This window comes from Diceros bicornis, chromosome 12, assembly GCF_020826845.1.
Source record: "Diceros bicornis minor isolate mBicDic1 chromosome 12, mDicBic1.mat.cur, whole genome shotgun sequence".
Taxonomy (NCBI): Eukaryota; Metazoa; Chordata; class Mammalia; order Perissodactyla; family Rhinocerotidae; genus Diceros; species Diceros bicornis.
Genome location: NC_080751.1, coordinates 49,809,925 through 49,828,085, shown reverse-complemented (window position 1 = coordinate 49,828,085; position 18,161 = coordinate 49,809,925). Strand labels below are relative to the sequence as shown.

At 37.6% G+C, this 18,161-nt stretch overlaps 1 protein-coding gene across 1 annotated transcript; it reads right to left on the bottom strand.

The window, feature by feature from the left end:
* Window positions 1-648: 648 nt before the first annotated feature.
* FAM98A (family with sequence similarity 98 member A) lies at window positions 649-17,198 on the bottom strand. The gene is made up of 8 exons (XM_058551448.1): window positions 17,076-17,198; window positions 14,034-14,182; window positions 11,432-11,566; window positions 7,462-7,646; window positions 6,347-6,427; window positions 5,669-5,785; window positions 2,538-2,705; window positions 649-2,449 (listed from the first exon to the last, which is right to left on the bottom strand). Exons 1-8 carry the CDS (start codon window positions 17,126-17,128, stop codon window positions 1,778-1,780), a joined length of 1,560 nt encoding a protein of 519 aa, XP_058407431.1. The 5' UTR covers window positions 17,129-17,198; the 3' UTR covers window positions 649-1,777.
* Between the last annotated feature and the right edge of the window lie 963 nt (window positions 17,199-18,161).

The following is an 18,161-nucleotide window of genomic DNA, read 5'->3' as shown; positions in this document are numbered from 1 at the left end:
AATGAGAAATAAAAGTATTTTAAATTGTCTTCAATTTTGCACATTTTAGAATGGTAAATGCTAGCTGAAAAATCTAATAAACACGCAAAATTAACAAAATGTTCAAGGCAGACTTTCAAAAATGGTTTCAGCTATCCAAAGAATGTGCTTACCTTAATAGCAAATAGAATATTTTTAATGTTAAGACATGAGTTGATTTTTTCCTCTAAAAAGCCCAATTTAGTAGGAAAAGGATATACTATTTCTCTTTTTCACAAACGTATATTTATATTTTCAATTTACTTTCTTTTAAGAAAAATGTCCCTCATTCTTAGGAAAAATGGAGAAACGAAACGAAACAAAACAAAAACCCTAAAATAGTAGCACTATTAAGTTCTTTGCCTAACACTGTGTAGCAACAGCTACACCCAGTGGCCAGCGATGAGTAGTGAAGTTTTCTAGCTATAATGGTATGGTAAAAGGTAAATTTGGAAATAGCTATTTTTCAGTTTATTTAAAGTTTTAGGGTGGGGGCTATCTTTCACTACAAATTATGTTTCAAGGAAACACTCAAGAATCTTTGGGGAACAAAGCCTTTGCGCAGAAGCTTGAAGCAAGTGTGCAGAATAATTCAGTTTAAGAAAGCTAAAATAAAACTCAAACCAAAGCGAGAACGTACAGATACTTTATTGCTCACCTTTCACACAAAGCACACCTCCAGCCATTTTCTTTCACAGCTTGACAATGTTCACGTATACAAAAACCCAGCACGAAGCGTCATGTAGATTTCAGTAAAGGAGAATGTCAAACATCAACTCAGCCAGGCTTTTGTTTTCTGCAGCAATAATAAAGGGCCTCCTGCACTAAGCAAAAATCCGTCCTCTTACTTGGTAGTGCATTTCTTCCATTACAAAAGAGTCTTCTGCCCAAAGCAAACTAACTTGTATTTGCTGAGCCAGTGGTATTAACTCGTGCATAAAACAAATTTCAGTTTGCTGTTTCTTCTAGCAGATTTCAAGTAAAAATAAGGTTGAAGGAGGAACTTGTTTTGAATGGATGCATGTCAGTTTGAATTGCTATACTTAACTAAATGCCTACATGTACTATAGTTCACAACTTAGTTTGCTTTTATAATCTTTATGGATTTTGGCCATGTTCAAGGTTTTTTCAGAGTTGAGCATATGGTACAGTATTCCACCAAAAGGATAAGGCTACCGAATGTGCTATCTGCAGAAGAGCTCATTTAATAGGAACTGACCTAAAAGTTCTACCATGAAGCAAATGTGGCATAATCTCTCTGAAAAAAAAAAGCCAATCAGAGCAGAACTGTGCTTGGAAAATAGGCATTAGAATACTTTAAAGAAAACACATATAAATGGATTGTTAATATGAGGAAGGTTTCCTAGTTGTAAATCTAAAAAAAATCTAGGAGAATCCTCATTTTCAAAACTGCATATTGAAAACATGAAAACTACTTATTCAAGTAATTTCTTCAAAAAAGTATGCATGTTCTGACTGTGGAATTAGTCTACTGGTCAATTAAAGGCAATTTTAATTACCTCTTAAAAATTCTTCATACAAAGGAGAGATGATGTGTTTCTCAAATAAACAGCATTATGCAAGTCATTAAAAAAAAAAAAAACCACCAGAATTGAATGAAGACCTACAAATGCTTATGCCAAGCAGGATACTGCCTGCCACCTGTGGTCTCACATAAATTCAAAATCTATGCTGGTTCAGGATTCTGAAACTAAGTTTCTATTACTTGAGCTCTAGCAAAATGTAAGGTTCTGTAGCCTCAACTAGTATAATGTCTTCCCTGTCCAAATCCAGAATGATTATACTGATAACCTCCATGTTGGAAGTGCTGTTCAAATTGTCCCCCCTGGTGATAATTCTGGCTCCCCCTTCCTCCCCAACCTCCTCCTTGGCCTCCGCGACCACCTCGGCCTCCACGACCACCTCTCCCTCCACGACCACTGCCTCGATCACCGTGGTGCCCACCATCTTGATATCTATTGTCCTGCTGGTATCCACTACCCTGGTAGCCACTTCCTGTATATGTAGATGTTTGGAAGCCACTATAACCACCACCACCTTGATAACCACCACTGTGGCCACCATGATAGCCACCTGGCTGGAATCCTGAATCTCGATAACCACCATCTTGGTAGCCACCTCCTCCTCCTCCTCCACTCCCTCCATCTGTCCAGCCTCCTTGATGCTTATTTCCTCTTCCTCCCCCTCGGCCACCATGGTCATAGCCACCACGTCCACCTCGCCCTCCTCCTTGTTCATGACCTCCTCGTCCTCCATATGAGGAATGTTCATAACCACCTCGCCCTCCTCCTCGGCCTCCTGCTTGCTGCTGGGGGCCATCTTGCCTTTTCTGCCATGGTGGCATCTCTGGCGGTGGAGGTTCAATTTCATTGGGTCTACCTCCTCTGTCAGGCACCCTGCCCATCAACACCTATGGGATAAGAAAGATATTGTAAACTATTTTATTTTAAAAATAGAAAGAAATGTATTTGAAGGAAAATTAAAGGTATTCTAATCACCTTATTGATGGCACAGGCAGTCTTTTCTCTTATAGAGCCACTGCTTGTCCTTAAAATCTTTGACAAGTCTTGTCTTGCAGCCAAAAGATGGGCAACAGAAATAGTACTCTTAGGAGATAAGACTGAGCGTTTTGGCTGGTAAACCTTTGCTAATTTTTCCGTCTGACTCTGTTGAAAGAAAGTGTTCAAAGACAAATGTCAATTTTCAAAATGACATAGAAACATTCATATCAAACATCTCCAAAATGGCTGATGATAATATATACTAGGCTCCAGGTGGGAGGGAAACAGTTACATACTCACCATTGCTCCTACCTAGTCAAGAACTCTCTCACAGTACAACTGTCAGACTTGGTGATACAGCAAGGAGTGATGGTGGGGAGTGGGTGGTAGGGGGACACAGGGCTAGGGGGCTTCCCTTTAGGACTGTGGGGCTGAGAAGGTAAAAAGGTTCCCCTTGTCACTGGTCTCAGATCAAACATATTCATCTTATCTGTTTAAATATAAGAATATAGGCTCATTTCAACAATTGTGCTTTTTAATTTTCCCATTTTGCTTACTATGAGATAAAAAATGTTAGCTGTGACTAATTCGTACTAATGATATTGTATACATTTCTTGTAAAAGTAACTCCCCCATTTAACACTTTCCTCTATTATAAATAATAAATAAGAAAAAAGGGGTCTATACTTTAACCATCTAGTAGAAGTATAAGTTAATGATTAAGATTGTTGGGAAATTAGGAAACTTGAATACATCATTTAAACGTATTTGAAACACAAGCTCCCAAAAGATAAATGAACAAAGCATACAAGAGAAAGTTCACAAGAGAATATAAACTCGAACAAATATAAAACATTTTTTCCGCACAGGAATCAATAAATGTAAATCAAGTAACCTAAATTTTGAGAAACAACAACAAACTCCTATTCACTCAATTTTGGAAACAACAGTTACAACTACAATACACAGCAAAACAGCACAAGAACAAAAAGTATCTGGTAAGTCTGCTGGTTATATGCAGGTCTTCAAATATTGATGGTAAATGTTTAGATCATATAATGTGAAAAAATAGGATGTAAAAAGGTATTTTTACTATGATTGGATATATGGACAAAGTACGGAAGATAGTAATACTAAAAATGAAAGTAGTCGTGGTTAAGACAATAGGATGATCAGTAACTTTATTTAAAAAATTTTTCTTTAATAATTAAAAAGATAAAAAGATTGTCATTATGAAAATTATAAGAATATGTCATATTTCTTTTTCTTGCAGTCACTATAGTACCTACAATAAGGGCTCAACCAATGTTGAATGGAAACACTTTTGAGAAAATGATTTCACGTATGTTTCAAATAAAACTGATTTAAAATGCAATTTCAAAGTGAGATATAAGTACATAAACTTCATTACGAGAAACAAAAATTCACTTTGTGCATATCAAAGCAATTTCTATAAAGTGATTTAAAATGAAGTGTCAAAGTGAGATATCAGTACATAAATTCCATTAAATGAAACAATAGATTTGTGCAAGTTAATTCGTATACTTTCCTTATTCTCCCTAGTATACTTATGTATTTCATAGAATCATTGTGTATTATAGTTCAAAAGGATCTTAAATATCACCTAGATTGAAGATGGCATTTTAAAGATGTCAAAAACGAGGAAAATAAACTGGCACTCAGACACGCTGTATCAGGATGCCAGCTGTAAAGTCCATTAATGGCAGTGCCAAGACCAGAACCACAGTGTGTTGATCGGTCAGTGCACTGTCATCGATCATTATGTTTTATAGCTGAAAGCTGCAGGTTATTGTTTTTGAAGTGTGCCTACCATGCTGAGAGGGAAATGATTGTGTTTAGCAAAGATAATTTAAGAAAGGACTGATATTTCCTAAACAGCACTCACAGGAGAGAACAATTTACCCTGGTGTTACTAGTGACTAGCTCTGAGATGGCAGACAAAGTCTCCTATTTATCTGGGTCTCCATTTTTTTAGTTGCAAAACGAGGGGAGTTAAGACTGACCTCTAAGACTCCTTTCCAACACTGAAATACTGTAACTCAATAAATATCTACTGCAACAATTTAGCAGCCAAAATAAGGCTGTACTAAGGTTTAAAGATCTTAGGTGAAACTAACATATTAGAAAGATAATTAGACACTAAACAAAACATTCTATGAGTCAATTAACAAAAACTCAGAGAAAAAACTACTTTCAAAAATGAATGTACTATTGGGGTCGGCCTGGTGGCATAACGGTTAAGTTCACGTGCTCTGCTTTGGTGGCCCAGGATTTGCAGGTTTGGATCCCGGGCACGGACATACGCACCACTCATCAAGCCATGCTGTGGTGGCATCCCATATACAAAATAGAAGAAGATGGGCACAGAAGTTAGCTCAGGGCTAATCTTCCTCAGGAAAAAAGAGGAAGATTGGCAATGGATGTTAGCTTAGGGCCAATCTTCCTCACCAAAAAAAAAAAAAAAATGAATGTACTATTAAGGGAACGTCTAATAGTAACACATCTGGACCAACCTCCACATAAACTCAAGGATTAGTTCCATTTCAGGGTTCTAAGAAGGTCAAATGAATCAACTGTGCCAATTAATTCCTACTTACTGAACATATAGTAGATATTTAATAAATATCTGTTGAATGACCAAGACCTTTGTCTAGGTTATCTAATTTAAGCTGAAATAAAACTTAAGTTTTACCAGACTCTCCAATACTCTATAAACAGATCATAATATTAGGTCTTGCTAAGGCCAGTATTTCTAACTTTAATTAGCAAATTAAATCCTTAGTTTAAAGTATAGTAAACAAGTAATTTAAAAATTTATTATTTTAGTAATTTTCAGACACTCTTTCCATTTCTCTTACAAATGAGTACTTCCAGTAGAGCATATAACACACAATTTTGTTGAAAAATATTTAAAAAATTGAAAAATAAATGTTTTCATTATTGCTGAATAGCTGAAAGAATTGCTACTCAGCAACTCACTAAAGAAAAATTTCTACGTGTGTCTCCTATGCATTTCTCTTGTAGTCTCCACTGTATCTAACTGTGCTAGGAATGTTTAAGGATCACGTCTATAAATACCCTGCTCTTTTAAATTATTTAATGCGTACCTTAGCTCTGTCAGACCAGCCAAAGGACTGGACAGTGACATCCAAACGCTTTATTAGCAGCTTTCTCCGAACTTCATATTCATTGGCTACGGCTTGGTTAATTGCTTCTATCTTTTCCTGAAACGAAATTAAAAAGACCAGTTAGAATTTACATCTGCTTGACCTTCTCTTCCAAAAGGGCATAAACTGTGTCTGTTTCATTCATAACCGAAGCCCCAGCACTCAGCACAAAATAAATTATTTAATAAATATAATAACAAAAGTTATAATAATAAATTAAGTTAGTGAAATGATAGGCGAAATAACGTTGATTCAAAACATAATACAAGTACAAAATTCTCATTTAGCTTTCCCTTAATTCACTGTGTGAAGCTCAGATCATTGAAGTTTTTGGTTTCAAGGCAATCCACTTGGCAATTAGAAACACGCATCATACTGAATTTCTAGTTAATCAGTTGCGTAAATTATAAATTACGAGATAAGTGCTTCTATTCTTACACAAATAAAATTATTCTGTATAAATCTTAAGATTCGCAAAAATGATTCTAAGGCTGTCCACCTATTAAACTACATATTAGAAAACACAACTTAAAAAGCCAAACTGTAAGTGTCAACACAAATATCATGAGATAAATAGATGGTTCCTTACAAAGTTTACTCGCGATGATCACTACTCACCCAGTGGGCCGGTCCCATTGGCTTCCTCAATAAAGGCTTTCCCACATGATTAGGTGGAACTTTTGCTAATGTTTCCTTTAACTGACACAAAAACATAAATGAACGAATGAACAAATCTAAAAGTAAACATATCCTCCTCATCTTCCCAATTCCCATCATATCTTGCCATCAAAAGAAGATTCCTGACAGAGGCAAAGGTGGAGGATGTTTTGAAATGTACAAGACCCGCATGATAATAAAGACACTCACTTGTCCCACTCCTCACGTGCCTATGGAAGCATGATTCCTTCACTGCACCTAGAATAGTGCCTGACAACAGTAGGCACTCCATGTGTATTTGCTGAATGGATGAATGAACACACAGAAAAATATGGACTATGGATACACTGCTGCTCCCCTGTAGAGTTCAGCCAAATTTGTGCATCATGGTGTCCCCATCTACCCCACAACGCAAATGTACCAATTCTTAGAGTTCAGCAGATATGCATATAGAGAATAACTCTGCTATAACAAATATCATTCTCTTCTATTCATTAATTTTTTTTATTAAAATTGCTTGTTCCTAATCAATTATATAAAAAAACTCTTAACTGTTGATAATGTGCGGTATAGAAATAATTCTGACTTATTTTCACATACTAGAATATGTTAGCAGTCAACAAATCTAGTTTGCCAACTGAAACATATAAGACTCGAAGTGACTGGATTAAAACCCAAAAATATTAACATTCTTTTCTGTCCAGTCAATGGGGAGGAGGGTGGTAACATTTAATGATAAAGACCTTAAAATTAATTGCATCAAAGTTCAATGATAAAATAATTTTAAAAAGGACTTAAGTCTCTATTCTTTTTACATTATATCTAGCTTATTTCAGCTTATAAATCAAAGTGTAAAGTTTCCTTTTTGAAAAAGAAACATGCTAATATGTTAAAAAAAATAGTAAAATACTAATTTCTCTTTAAGGTATCTAGGATTTAAAACCCAAAACTCATTTAGTAACATGTACTTAATAATATGCACATTAGGTTCCCATTAAGAGAAATTAACTTGTTCATTTCAAACAACTGTAGGACTATGCCTTTAATACACTACAATCTGGTACTAAAGGTCTTACTTTTTTTTCAATCCCGCTGAAGAATTGGAACATAGTTATATTGGCTGGAGGTTTGGACATTCCTAGAGCAATACATATGCCTTTCAACTCTTGAAAGACCTCACTACCGCCTCCTTCTTGAGCTTTTTTTGGAGGAGTATTCACACAGAGCATTCTGGCAGCTTCTAGTTCTGAGATGAGGTATGCTGAAGTAAACAAAATAAGATTTCAAAATGAGATACAGCTACAGTTAGTAGTCATAAGTCTGGAGTTACAACTCTATAGACCTAATGATATGTAACTTTTAAAGCTGCAAGAATGGATAAAAACAAAAAAGGAAAACCATTGTTACCTGCAAATGAAATAACACATAAAATGAGTCTGTAAATCAGATATTTAACCAATATGTGTTTAAAGATTGGTTTAAAAATAAGTGATTCTTCTTTGAAACCAAAGGATCAAGGTAGATCACATCTAAAAATCTGGTTTCTTGCATTCCACTAGTAAGCAACCTCCAGAACAGGGGTTGGCATCTGTTAAGAAATCTGCAAAAGGTGGCAGGTGGCCAATTTTCAGGACGGTTAAAGAGGTTATTTTTCTTTTACTTCTCACCACTGACACGCACCAGTAATATCCCCATCTTGCCCTCTTACCTTCCAATACTTAGGTAGTCTGTTTAGAACTGGCATGAAACAACAATATTTTTAAGTAGTCAAAGCTTAACTTACAGGAGAAGAGGGTACTCAACTCCCAAAAGTTCCTTCTTCACGGTCTCCTGTAGCCTAATGTCACCCTCTGGATGTTCAAAGAAAACCCTCTTCCATCTATATTCTTCTCAGTATTCCTTTTCCCCCTACTTTCCTCATTCTCGCCCCCTCCTCTGAAAAAAAAACAAAAAAACAAAACTTTCTAATCATTTCTTGGCAGAGTACTTTTGTATCAGTATCATCCCCTTGTGTCAGTCAGGTATAATGAGGGCTGCAATCTGCTTCAGGTAATTTGGCTGAAGGTATAAATTATTCAACCTTATTCCTTTAACTTTTCCAAAGACATTTCAATTTTTATAAAAGATAATTAATAATCATTTGGATCTTAGGATTTCAGATTATACGACCAAGTGAGAACCTTCTGACAATATGAGGGAGATAGTTTTGGAAAAAGACATTTTCTGGGCTCTTAAGCCCTATTAGAAGTAGAAAAGAATGATCAGCTTGAATGTCTCATTTCCTACAATGCTAGAAGCATAGGGGTCATAATTTTGGCAGATCATTTCTGAAAAGCTGCCAACTCCTATTCTAGAACAATAAAGACAGATAAGTTTCTAGAAAGGTCATTCTAAGTGGGTTTGATAAAATCTTAACGTGCTCCTACGCAAACTGTATGAGTTAAAAGATCAAAACAGGAAAACTTCACTGTCATGAAAATAATCACTGCTTTCATAAATAATGTTTTACTGGAATACCGCCACACTCATTCATTTACATATCGTCTAAGGCTGCTTTCATGCTACAACAGAGTTAAGTTAGTTGTAACAGAGACCTTATAGGTCTCAAAGCCGAAGATATTTACTATCTGGCCCTTTAAAAAAGTTTGCCAACCCTTGTTCTAGAAAATCATACGTTATATGATTTAATAAACTGGTCTCGGGGTCGGCCCAGTGGCGCAAGCGGTTAAGTGCACGCGCTCTGCTGTGGCGGTCTGGGTTTCGCTGGTTCGGATCCCAGGCGCGCACCGATGCACCATTTGGCAAGCCATGCTGTGGCGGCGTCCCATAAAGTGGAGGAAGATGGGCACGGATGTTAGCCCAGGGCCGTCTTCCTCAGCAAAAAAAAAGAGGAGGATTGGCAGATGTTAGCACAGGGCTGATCTCCTCACCAAAAAATAAAAAATAAAAAAAAAATAAACTGGTCTCTAAATTTGGGACAATAGCTCAGGCATTCACAAAAGTAGTTCACCAATACAATTATCATCAAAAAACATTAGCTGTTAACTGATGTATTCAAAGTACTAGGAAAGGCACTGGAGATATAACACAAAACAAAAAAGATTATCTCTACTGACAATCTAGTTAGGAATAAAGAATATATGCATAAAAAGATAAATAGGTCTTTATCTATTGGGAACTCAGATATCTGAGTTATTTGACCTAAGGGAAATAATCTGACAACCAGAAAGGCCAATGAACAGCCGAAACAGTTCTTAACCTGACACGTGAGAGTTTTTCAGCCACTCATTCAAAGACTATTCTATTTTACTAACAATTCTAATAAGGTTGGTTTATTTTCCCCCTCAAAACACAATGTATTAAAAGATTCAAATTAGCAAAGTAAGGTTGCTGGAAGAACTAAGTAAAATTATAGCATCAAGATGTGACAACTGATACTTGGAAAGATGAGGAATATTTACACAGAGTGAGCAGGGAATGAGGACATGTACATAAATACTAGCATGAAAGAGAGGATACAAACCGAGGGGAACATTTTAGAAAGGGGAAACAGCAGAAGCAAAGATAAGGAGGGAAGTGAGTGGTGCCTATGCATGCATGAAGAGTTCCAAGAGCAGAGTAACTTTAGTTGATTTAATCATTCAGTTGAGAGCAAATAGTTGTATATTCTTGAAGAGCTTTTAAGGTGATAGCACATTAAAATAAAGTCTACAATTATGACGCTGAGTCCAAAATAATAATGTTCAGTCCAATTTGCTTAAGAAACAGGAAAGAGTAATAGGCATTTTGTAAAGATTTATATTCAAAGTGGTTTTCATAAGTATCAGCACTAAAAAAGCCCAATTCTGAGATCTTTGGAAGAATTAGCTATTCAGGGTCATTACTAAGCTTTCCATAGAGCTGTTATCTTCCTATGTAAGATAACATATTCTAAATGCCAAATATTAGGTATTAGTAAGGAAAGGAGTGCTACAAAAGAAGAATTAATGAGTATACTGTGGCTGAGCCAGTTATAGAAATTATACAATTTGAAGGATACTGACTGCATGCATAAGAATTATATGCAGCAATATCAGTATCTAAAGCAACATCTAACCTTATGTGTATATCCACCTCCACCCTTCCCCCACCCCTGCAACAATCATTTGACAAAAGGTAAGTTAAGAAAGTGATTCTGGAATAACTCAGTGCCTAAGTGTAACGGCTATGAATACATTTTTTTTTTAAACTTTAGAATCTTCAAAAGTGGAGTTGTATTGTTATTCAAAAACCATAGTACAGTTGTAAAGACAAACATTTAAAATATCCTCCGAGTTGTGTTTGTCAAAATAAGAACTATAATATTCAGTTAACCAAAGCTTAATCTAAATGTATCTCAGAACGCTACTAAAATTTTGAGTTAAGACTACTGGCTGTGTTTACCGACGAGTTTATTTAAAGGCAATAAAATTTGTGAGTCTACTTACTGTTTTTCAGGGTGAAGCGAGAAATAGTAGTCAGTATATAAAAAACATGGAAGGAAAGAACTTTTCATAATAATTTATTTCCTAGAATGATCAGTAAGTACAGGAACAACCCAAATACTATTCCAGAAAATTTTACATTGTAATTTGACATATTTACAAACAAAACCAAAACCCTCAAACAATTGCCCTAATACAAATATCAACAAGACAAAATACCTTAAATTAATTTTTTAAAAAAATCTTCATTACCTCCACACTATCTTCCCAGTCTATTTTAAAATGTGCTTCCAGTCTAGAACACTAAGGTTTAAGGATCACACACTTGAACAACACTGGGTGAAGCACAACAGCCTGAGTACCAGTAAAGCTGATCGACAGAAGAGTAGCAATCACAACACAACGGTGCTGCCAGGGCACAGCCCCACTGTTAGCTTCTACGTTGGAAATAAACAAAGTTTTCTTTAAAATAAGTAGTATTCTGAATTAAATCCGTAACGAAGTACAACAGTAACAATCAGTTTATTAGTCATGGAAAACATAAACAGAAAATAAGAGCTATGTTCGGTAGCCATGAACTTACTGAGCAAGAGGAGGCAGTTCTTCTGAACGAGAAGGCGCTTGGTCACATCCCCAGATGTCAGTGAAACATACGGACAGTTCATCTCCCCTAGGAGCCCACTCACCTCAAGCTGGAATTCTTCAGCTTCACTCGGGCCTTTTAAGAATTAAAATAATCTTATTTAATAAAAATGATTGTTTTTCCAATTAGCATAACAGTTATATATAAATTGAAATTTTTAATAGGATTTTCCTAACACAAGATCTTCCTTTGTCTTCTAATTCATCCTTTCTCACACCACTGCCGATTTTCTTTCTTAAAGTTTTCATGAGGTTATTCCCTTATTTGACAATCTTTAATGGCTTCCTAATTTCTACCTAATCTCATCTAATTTTTTCTGTCTGCCATTAAAGATTCTTCACAGACTCTCCACTTTGCCCTTCCTAGCACACTGCTATGTAGGAGCAGCTTCTACATGGATGTAGCAGTTACCTACTACCTCCACAAATATTCCCTCTATTTGTGCCAGGCTTGTCTCCTTACTGCCCCAGGGATGGTCAGTCTCATTTCCACTTCTGGGCCTTCATTTAAGTTATTCTCTGTGATTGACATGCCCTCGACCCTTTCCTCCTCCATCAAATCCCACCTATCCATCAAAGCCCAGTGGTCTTGCTTCTTGATGAATCCTTCCCCAAGTACTGTTGCACTCAATGATTTCCTTCCCCTGTGAACCATAAAGTGATGCATTTAATTACTGTATTAATCTCCAGTTGTCTCATTTGTGCCTAATAGTCCCAGTTAAGACTAAATTTGGAGATAGCAAACATGACTTGTAGTTCTGTACTCCCATAACATGTCAAATATAGAGTTTCTTGGGTGAACCAAGAGAAAACAATGCTCTTTCTTCCTTTCTATTTTGATGGTTCTCTATTCAATATCACAGAGGGGGGAAAATTAACTAGCAAACTTTGAAAGAGTCACTGACTTGAGTCCACTTTCTCATCTGTAAAATGGGAAGAGTATATTCTCAGTGTTTTGCAAACTGTGTTCTGTTAACGTCAGAATTCCAGAGAACTCCGTTAGAGGCAGCTGGGGAGGCTGAGGGGAGAGTTGTGCTAAGTAAAAGTACTCCCTCTCAGCTTCAACTAGGACAGCCATACTTTTACCTGTTTTATATGTTGGCTTCTATAAAATGTCTTCATTTGAACAAAGGGGCTCCAGGTTATAAACAGTTACCATCTAGTATAGGTGTTTTCAAAGGTTCTTCCTATCTCTGAAATGTTAGGCCAAGAGGCAACGTTTATAACACTGGCTCCCAAAGTTAACTGCCGGGATCCTGGCTGTATCACTTACTGGCTGTGTGACCTAGGCAATGTATTTAACCTCTTTGTTCTTCCTTGCTTAATGTATAAAAGAGTAATAAAACCTGCCTCATAGGGTTGCCCTGAGGTTTAAATGAGTTAACACAGGTAAAGTGCTTAGAAGAGGGCTAGTGCTCAATAAGTGTGAGCTGCTACTATCATTACTGTTACATTATACTCTCCTTAATAATTAGAATTGGATGCAACTAACATGAACACATTAAATATACTAAACATGCAAGAGACTGCGCTCTTCAAATGGGATTTTGTGAAAAAAAAAATGAGATTATGTATATAGTTTTCTATAAGGGTGGGTTAAGAGGTGGGCATTTTTCTTTGCCTCCTACCACAGGTTTACCTATGGTAGGAGGGAACCAGATGGTGGAGTGTCAGGTTCCAAGCTTTTGTCTCTTTGGCAGCATCGACGAACTAGTGCTAAAGCAATAACAAAATCGGCAAATATAAAGCAGCTGTCAACACCATAAATCTGATGGTGCTGGATCTGGTTGGGATGTATCTAGCGATACATTCCTGATAGAGAAACTTTCTTAATAAAGCATTCTCTTTCTCCCCATGCATAGCAGAATTATAATGCATTTACTTTACATGCCATATGTACTTCTAGAATCTGGCAGTCCTACGAGAAAAACATTGCAATTTCTAGTTTCAGCCACCAATTTAAGATCTAGTAAGACATGTTTTACAAAGAATAAAAAGTTCATAGATGTCATATTTGTCTCCATTTTTCTGTATCTCAGTAATAGCGTCTTTTCAACTTCTACAAATTTTTAACAGTTGTAGGACTACATTCTGGTTTTTCAACTTCTGAATCACCTTATCTCTAAAAATAATATTGGGACGGGCCGGCCCAGTGGTGTAGTGGTTAAGTTTACGTGCTCCGATTCCGCGGCCCGGGGTTTGCAGGTTGGATCCTGGGCGAGGACCTATGCATGGCTCATCAAGCCGCACTGTGGCGGTGACCCACATACAAAATAGAGGATGATGGCCATAGACGTTAGCTCAGGGCCAATCGCCCTCAGCAAAAAGAGGAAGATTGGCAACAGATGTTAGCTGAAGGCCAATCTTCCTCATCAAAAAAAATACTAATAATAATATAGGGAAAAAAAGTATTTGGTTTCTTTACAAAATTTTTTTTACGTTTATAAAGAAGTGAAATTTCAGCTGCAGTACTGATAATGTTCATTTCACAATACCCTAATTTTATTTTTATATTTTGCCCCTAAAATTGAACGTTTACTTACTGTTAGTTGCTTGCACATTTTCCTCTAGTTTACACAGCACTCTTAATTCAGATACCAGCCAAGCACAGAGTTTGGTAAACTCAGGGGAACTGGCTCCAGCAGAGACTGCCTGAGATAGAGCGCCATCTTCTAACAATGGACCCTTGTAACTGGTGAGTAAGAAATTACACTTCAGAAAGAACATAAAATCACATCTAATATATTACAGATACAATATATTTATGTACTATTTGTATAATTAAGCAATAGTTTAATAAATGTCATGCTGACCAATTTCTAAACTTACAAATATAAATAAAATTCAGAATTATACTAAACCATTCGAAAAATAAGCTAAGCCCTTCAAAATACACGTGAATGCTTAACAGAATCACATATAATATATTAATAAATTATTTCAACTTCTGTATATTTACTGAAAGCTCTTGTTGTGCCAAGGTTTATTTTCTTTCTTTAACTGAATTGAGTATTAAAACTAGATTAATAAGTGACAGCTAATTATACTATAGTTTATTATTTCAGAAATAAAACTTAGGTTATCTTTTCTAGAAATTTTTCCAGAAATCAATTAGGTTAGGTTTTTAATGACCTTCTTCAAAAGCAAAAACTTTACAATTAATCATTTATTTCTTTTTCCTATATTTAATGACAGTTAAGATTACTAAGACATTCTAGTACCAGAGAAATGTCAAAATTAATTTAATAATTGCTGGTGACCTGATGTTTGAGTGAACTGGTACAACTGAATCCTAATCCCTTGTAAATGCTTCAAATGTAATTTAAAAAAATTATTAAATATTCAAACATTCATAAAAGACAATAATAATGAACTCCAATCTAGAATATAGCTAGAATTAAATGTCATTCTCAAAGTAATTTTAAAATATATATATTTCAGAAAGTTATTTTATCTTCTTTTAAATGAAATATTGATAAAAAGTTATTAAAGATGCATTAAATATGCTTAAGATAATTCAATTTTAGAGGTATAGAGATGTTAGAGAAATGACAATACTTGATGCTTTTAAAATACAATTATATGTTTATATATTGAATAGAATGGAGAAAATCTTACACAAAGAATGAGATTATATATAGTCTGGCATCTAGATTCAAAACCGCACATTATTAGACACTGGAATAATGAGACTAGGCCTAGAAATTTCTCCTTGTGTTACACATTTAGACTTTCTTAGTTTATTCCTACTGTGTGCCAGGTTAGAGATAAAGGACAGTCATTTAATTCTAATATTTCTCAGAGAATCCTTGAAAGTACTCATGGATTAAGCCTGAGTTTTAAAGACTGAATGTCACCAAACTAAGTGATGGTTAAAATTTATAGCAGTTTTCAGAAAATCCCATGGTTTACATTACAATCCATCTCAATTATTTATTTGATTAGTTTAATTACAGTAACAATGACTTTTATGGTACCCAAGAGAAGAAAAACATAGTTAAAAGAGGGTAAAAGAACAATAATGGGAAGAAACGGCCTCCGTCACGAACTGTTAAGGGATCTCTCTCCATGCTGCTTGTCTACATTTAAATAAGGTTTACCTCTATCCTCTTGAATTCTACTCTATCCTCTCATCTTAAGTGCCACTTCTTGAAGGAAGCTTAGAACTTCACTTCCTTTCCTAGTTTTGTTTCCCATTTCCTTTCCTTTTCCTGACTCTCCTCCGTTCTTCTCACAGCAGATTCTCATAATGTGAACTTCCACCTCACTTTGTACCCTTAAGTGCTCAGCCCAACATCGCCACAGAGCAAGTGTTCCTCAAAAATGTCTACTGAATGAATGGCTTCACGTGTGAGCAAGCAATTTAGTCTGAGATGTCCACCAAAAAGAGACCATTTTGCTGAATGTGACTTTTACTTATGCTCTAATCAAAGAAACAGGCCCCCTAAAGTCTGGAAAATTCATGAAAACTCAGAGCAAGTTGCAAAGAAAAGAACAATGGCAATTCATTGTGACAAAGAAAGATAATAAGCACTACCACTTCCTTTTGTAGAAATTTCTACCAGGACAGCAAGTTACTTATATGGGCAGACTTTGGGAACCCTCTCAGTGTCCCTTCCGAAAGGAGAAAGGTTTCCAAGTCTTGAAAAAGCCTAAGGGAAGGTTTTGAGAAAGGACTTGTTACTTTATAAACACAGTTAGCTAAATCTATACATTTTTTTGACACCGTACCTGTAGGCCAATATTTAATCATACAATTTGTTTCTGGAACCACATTTAGCCCAAGAGGTTCTAAGTCCTCAAGTTTTAATAGAGTACACCGATCTGGGTGACCCAGTGAGATAAGAAGCCCTATTTCCAGCTTCTAGATACTAATGAATTATGGTTGGGTAACTGTCAGCAGGAGAGAGAAAATGCACAACAAATAAGGAGGGACTTGTGGGCAAAGACGACCCTAAGGGCAAGCGCTAATAGTGGCTCAACGAAGCAGTGTCAGAGTCAAGGGAAACTGCTAGTGGTTCCCACGAAGGTGGTGACAGGTTAGGTGCACAAGTGAGCTGGCTGGCGGAACGAATGCAGCGCACAGACATGTGGCTGAGGAAAGCCTGGGTGCATGCAAAGATGACTGGGCAAAGGAGATTTTCTGAGGGAAGTGGGGTGGGGTAGGAGTAGGGGCTCAAGACAAGAGCTGGAAGTTTGGAGGACATGTAGGAAAACACAGAATCAACTTGGGCAACCTCCAGAGTGAGGGGGCAGGGCAGGGAGAATGGGGAGCAAGGAAAAAAGCTCGGGGAGGGGGTTGGCGAGAACTGGAACCCAGACAATGACACGCATGACTGACAAACGCTGCGGGTAACTCGGCTGCAGGGAGCACAGGGCAGGCCTAGGGGCGTCGCAGCTGGAGGGACCCGAGCCGGCAGGGCAGGCAGTGGACGTGGCATTGGGGTCCCGGAGCCATACGGAGGCGACAGCCAGGAGCCACGGGGTGCGGCGTGGAAAGGCAGGTGTCTCCGACTGGGCGGAGGAGGTGTTCCCGGGGGGCCAGTAGTGTGGGGTTTAGGAGACCCGTGCCCTGACAGCCTTACCCTAGATCTTCTAACGACTCCAAGATGTCAGTCTCCATGAGGTCACACTCCATGCTACTGTGGTATTCAAATTTCCGAGTCGTCAGGCTCCCCTCTTCGCCGGCAACGCGTCCACTCGCGCATGCGCTGCCTCCCCGGAACTTCCAAATCGACAGCTGGCGCTTCAGCCCTCTCACTGCGCATGTCCCGAGCGTGCGCAACAAACTTGGTCCCGCCTGCCGCCCCACCCCTGCCGGCTACAGGATTGCCGGGCGGCACAGTTTTGCACATGCGTATTACTGAAAAGTGAAGCCGGCGGCCCAAAGAAGGGCAGGAAGACTGGCTGCGTGGCAGCTGGGCGTGGGGACCCGGCGAGGGGGGAGCGCTCTAAACTCTCCTAATTGAGTGTACGCATGTGCGAATTTTGGGGCGAGGCGGGCGGGGGAGGAGCTGGGGAGGGCACGGGGGCCTCTCAAGAGTTGGGTGGGTGCAGGCAGTGAAACGGAGTTACTGGATCCCAGGGAGTAGGGTCAGTGGTTGTCCGTAGCGTGTTGGCGTGTTCTAGCATTAGTTGGGGGTCATGGAGAAAGAGAAAATTCACAAGCTCCCTTCTGTTTCCTTAGGACAGGGGTAGCCTGGCCAAGTGCCGAGGGCGGCAGAAAACATGCCATTTGATTTCCTTGCAGCTGCAGTAGGTGTATTTCAGTGTTACGGAGGAGTCAACTTGGCTTTGACACGGATGTATTCAGAAAGTTGTTTCGTCAACCCCCTTTGCATTTTCTACCTGATTTCTTAAGCCCTTCCCAGACACTAAGCATCTTATTTTAAAAAGGGGGCGGAGGAGGGTTTCATTCTGTAACAAATAGAATATATTTAAATCCACGCAGTTTAGACAGTGAATAAACTTTTTTTGCTGTTAATGTTATTGGTTTTGACATTATTTGGCTGGATATGACAGTCACTTCACGATGGGTTATGATTTTTTGGCAGTTATTGGTTGGATATGTGCTTAGAAATTATTGAAAATGAGAAAAATTTTTTTCAAAATGATGGCATATTTAGAAAATTATATTTAACCGTAAGTTGGCGTGTGTTGCATTGTGTAGG

Bases quoted from the DNA above. Each gene is read 5' to 3' on its own strand.
- FAM98A (XM_058551448.1), bottom strand. From the start codon at position 17,128: ATGGAGTGTGACCTCATGGAGACTGACATCTTGGAGTCGTTAGAAGAT. The intron at 7,647-11,431 runs GTAAGTTCATGG...TGTTTACTTCAG, and splicing joins GAACTGCCTCCTCTTGCTCA to CATACCTCATCTCAGAACTA. The intron at 2,706-5,668 runs GTACGCATTAAA...TTCTTTCAACAG, and splicing joins GCTGGTCTGACAGAGCTAAG to AGTCAGACGGAAAAATTAGC.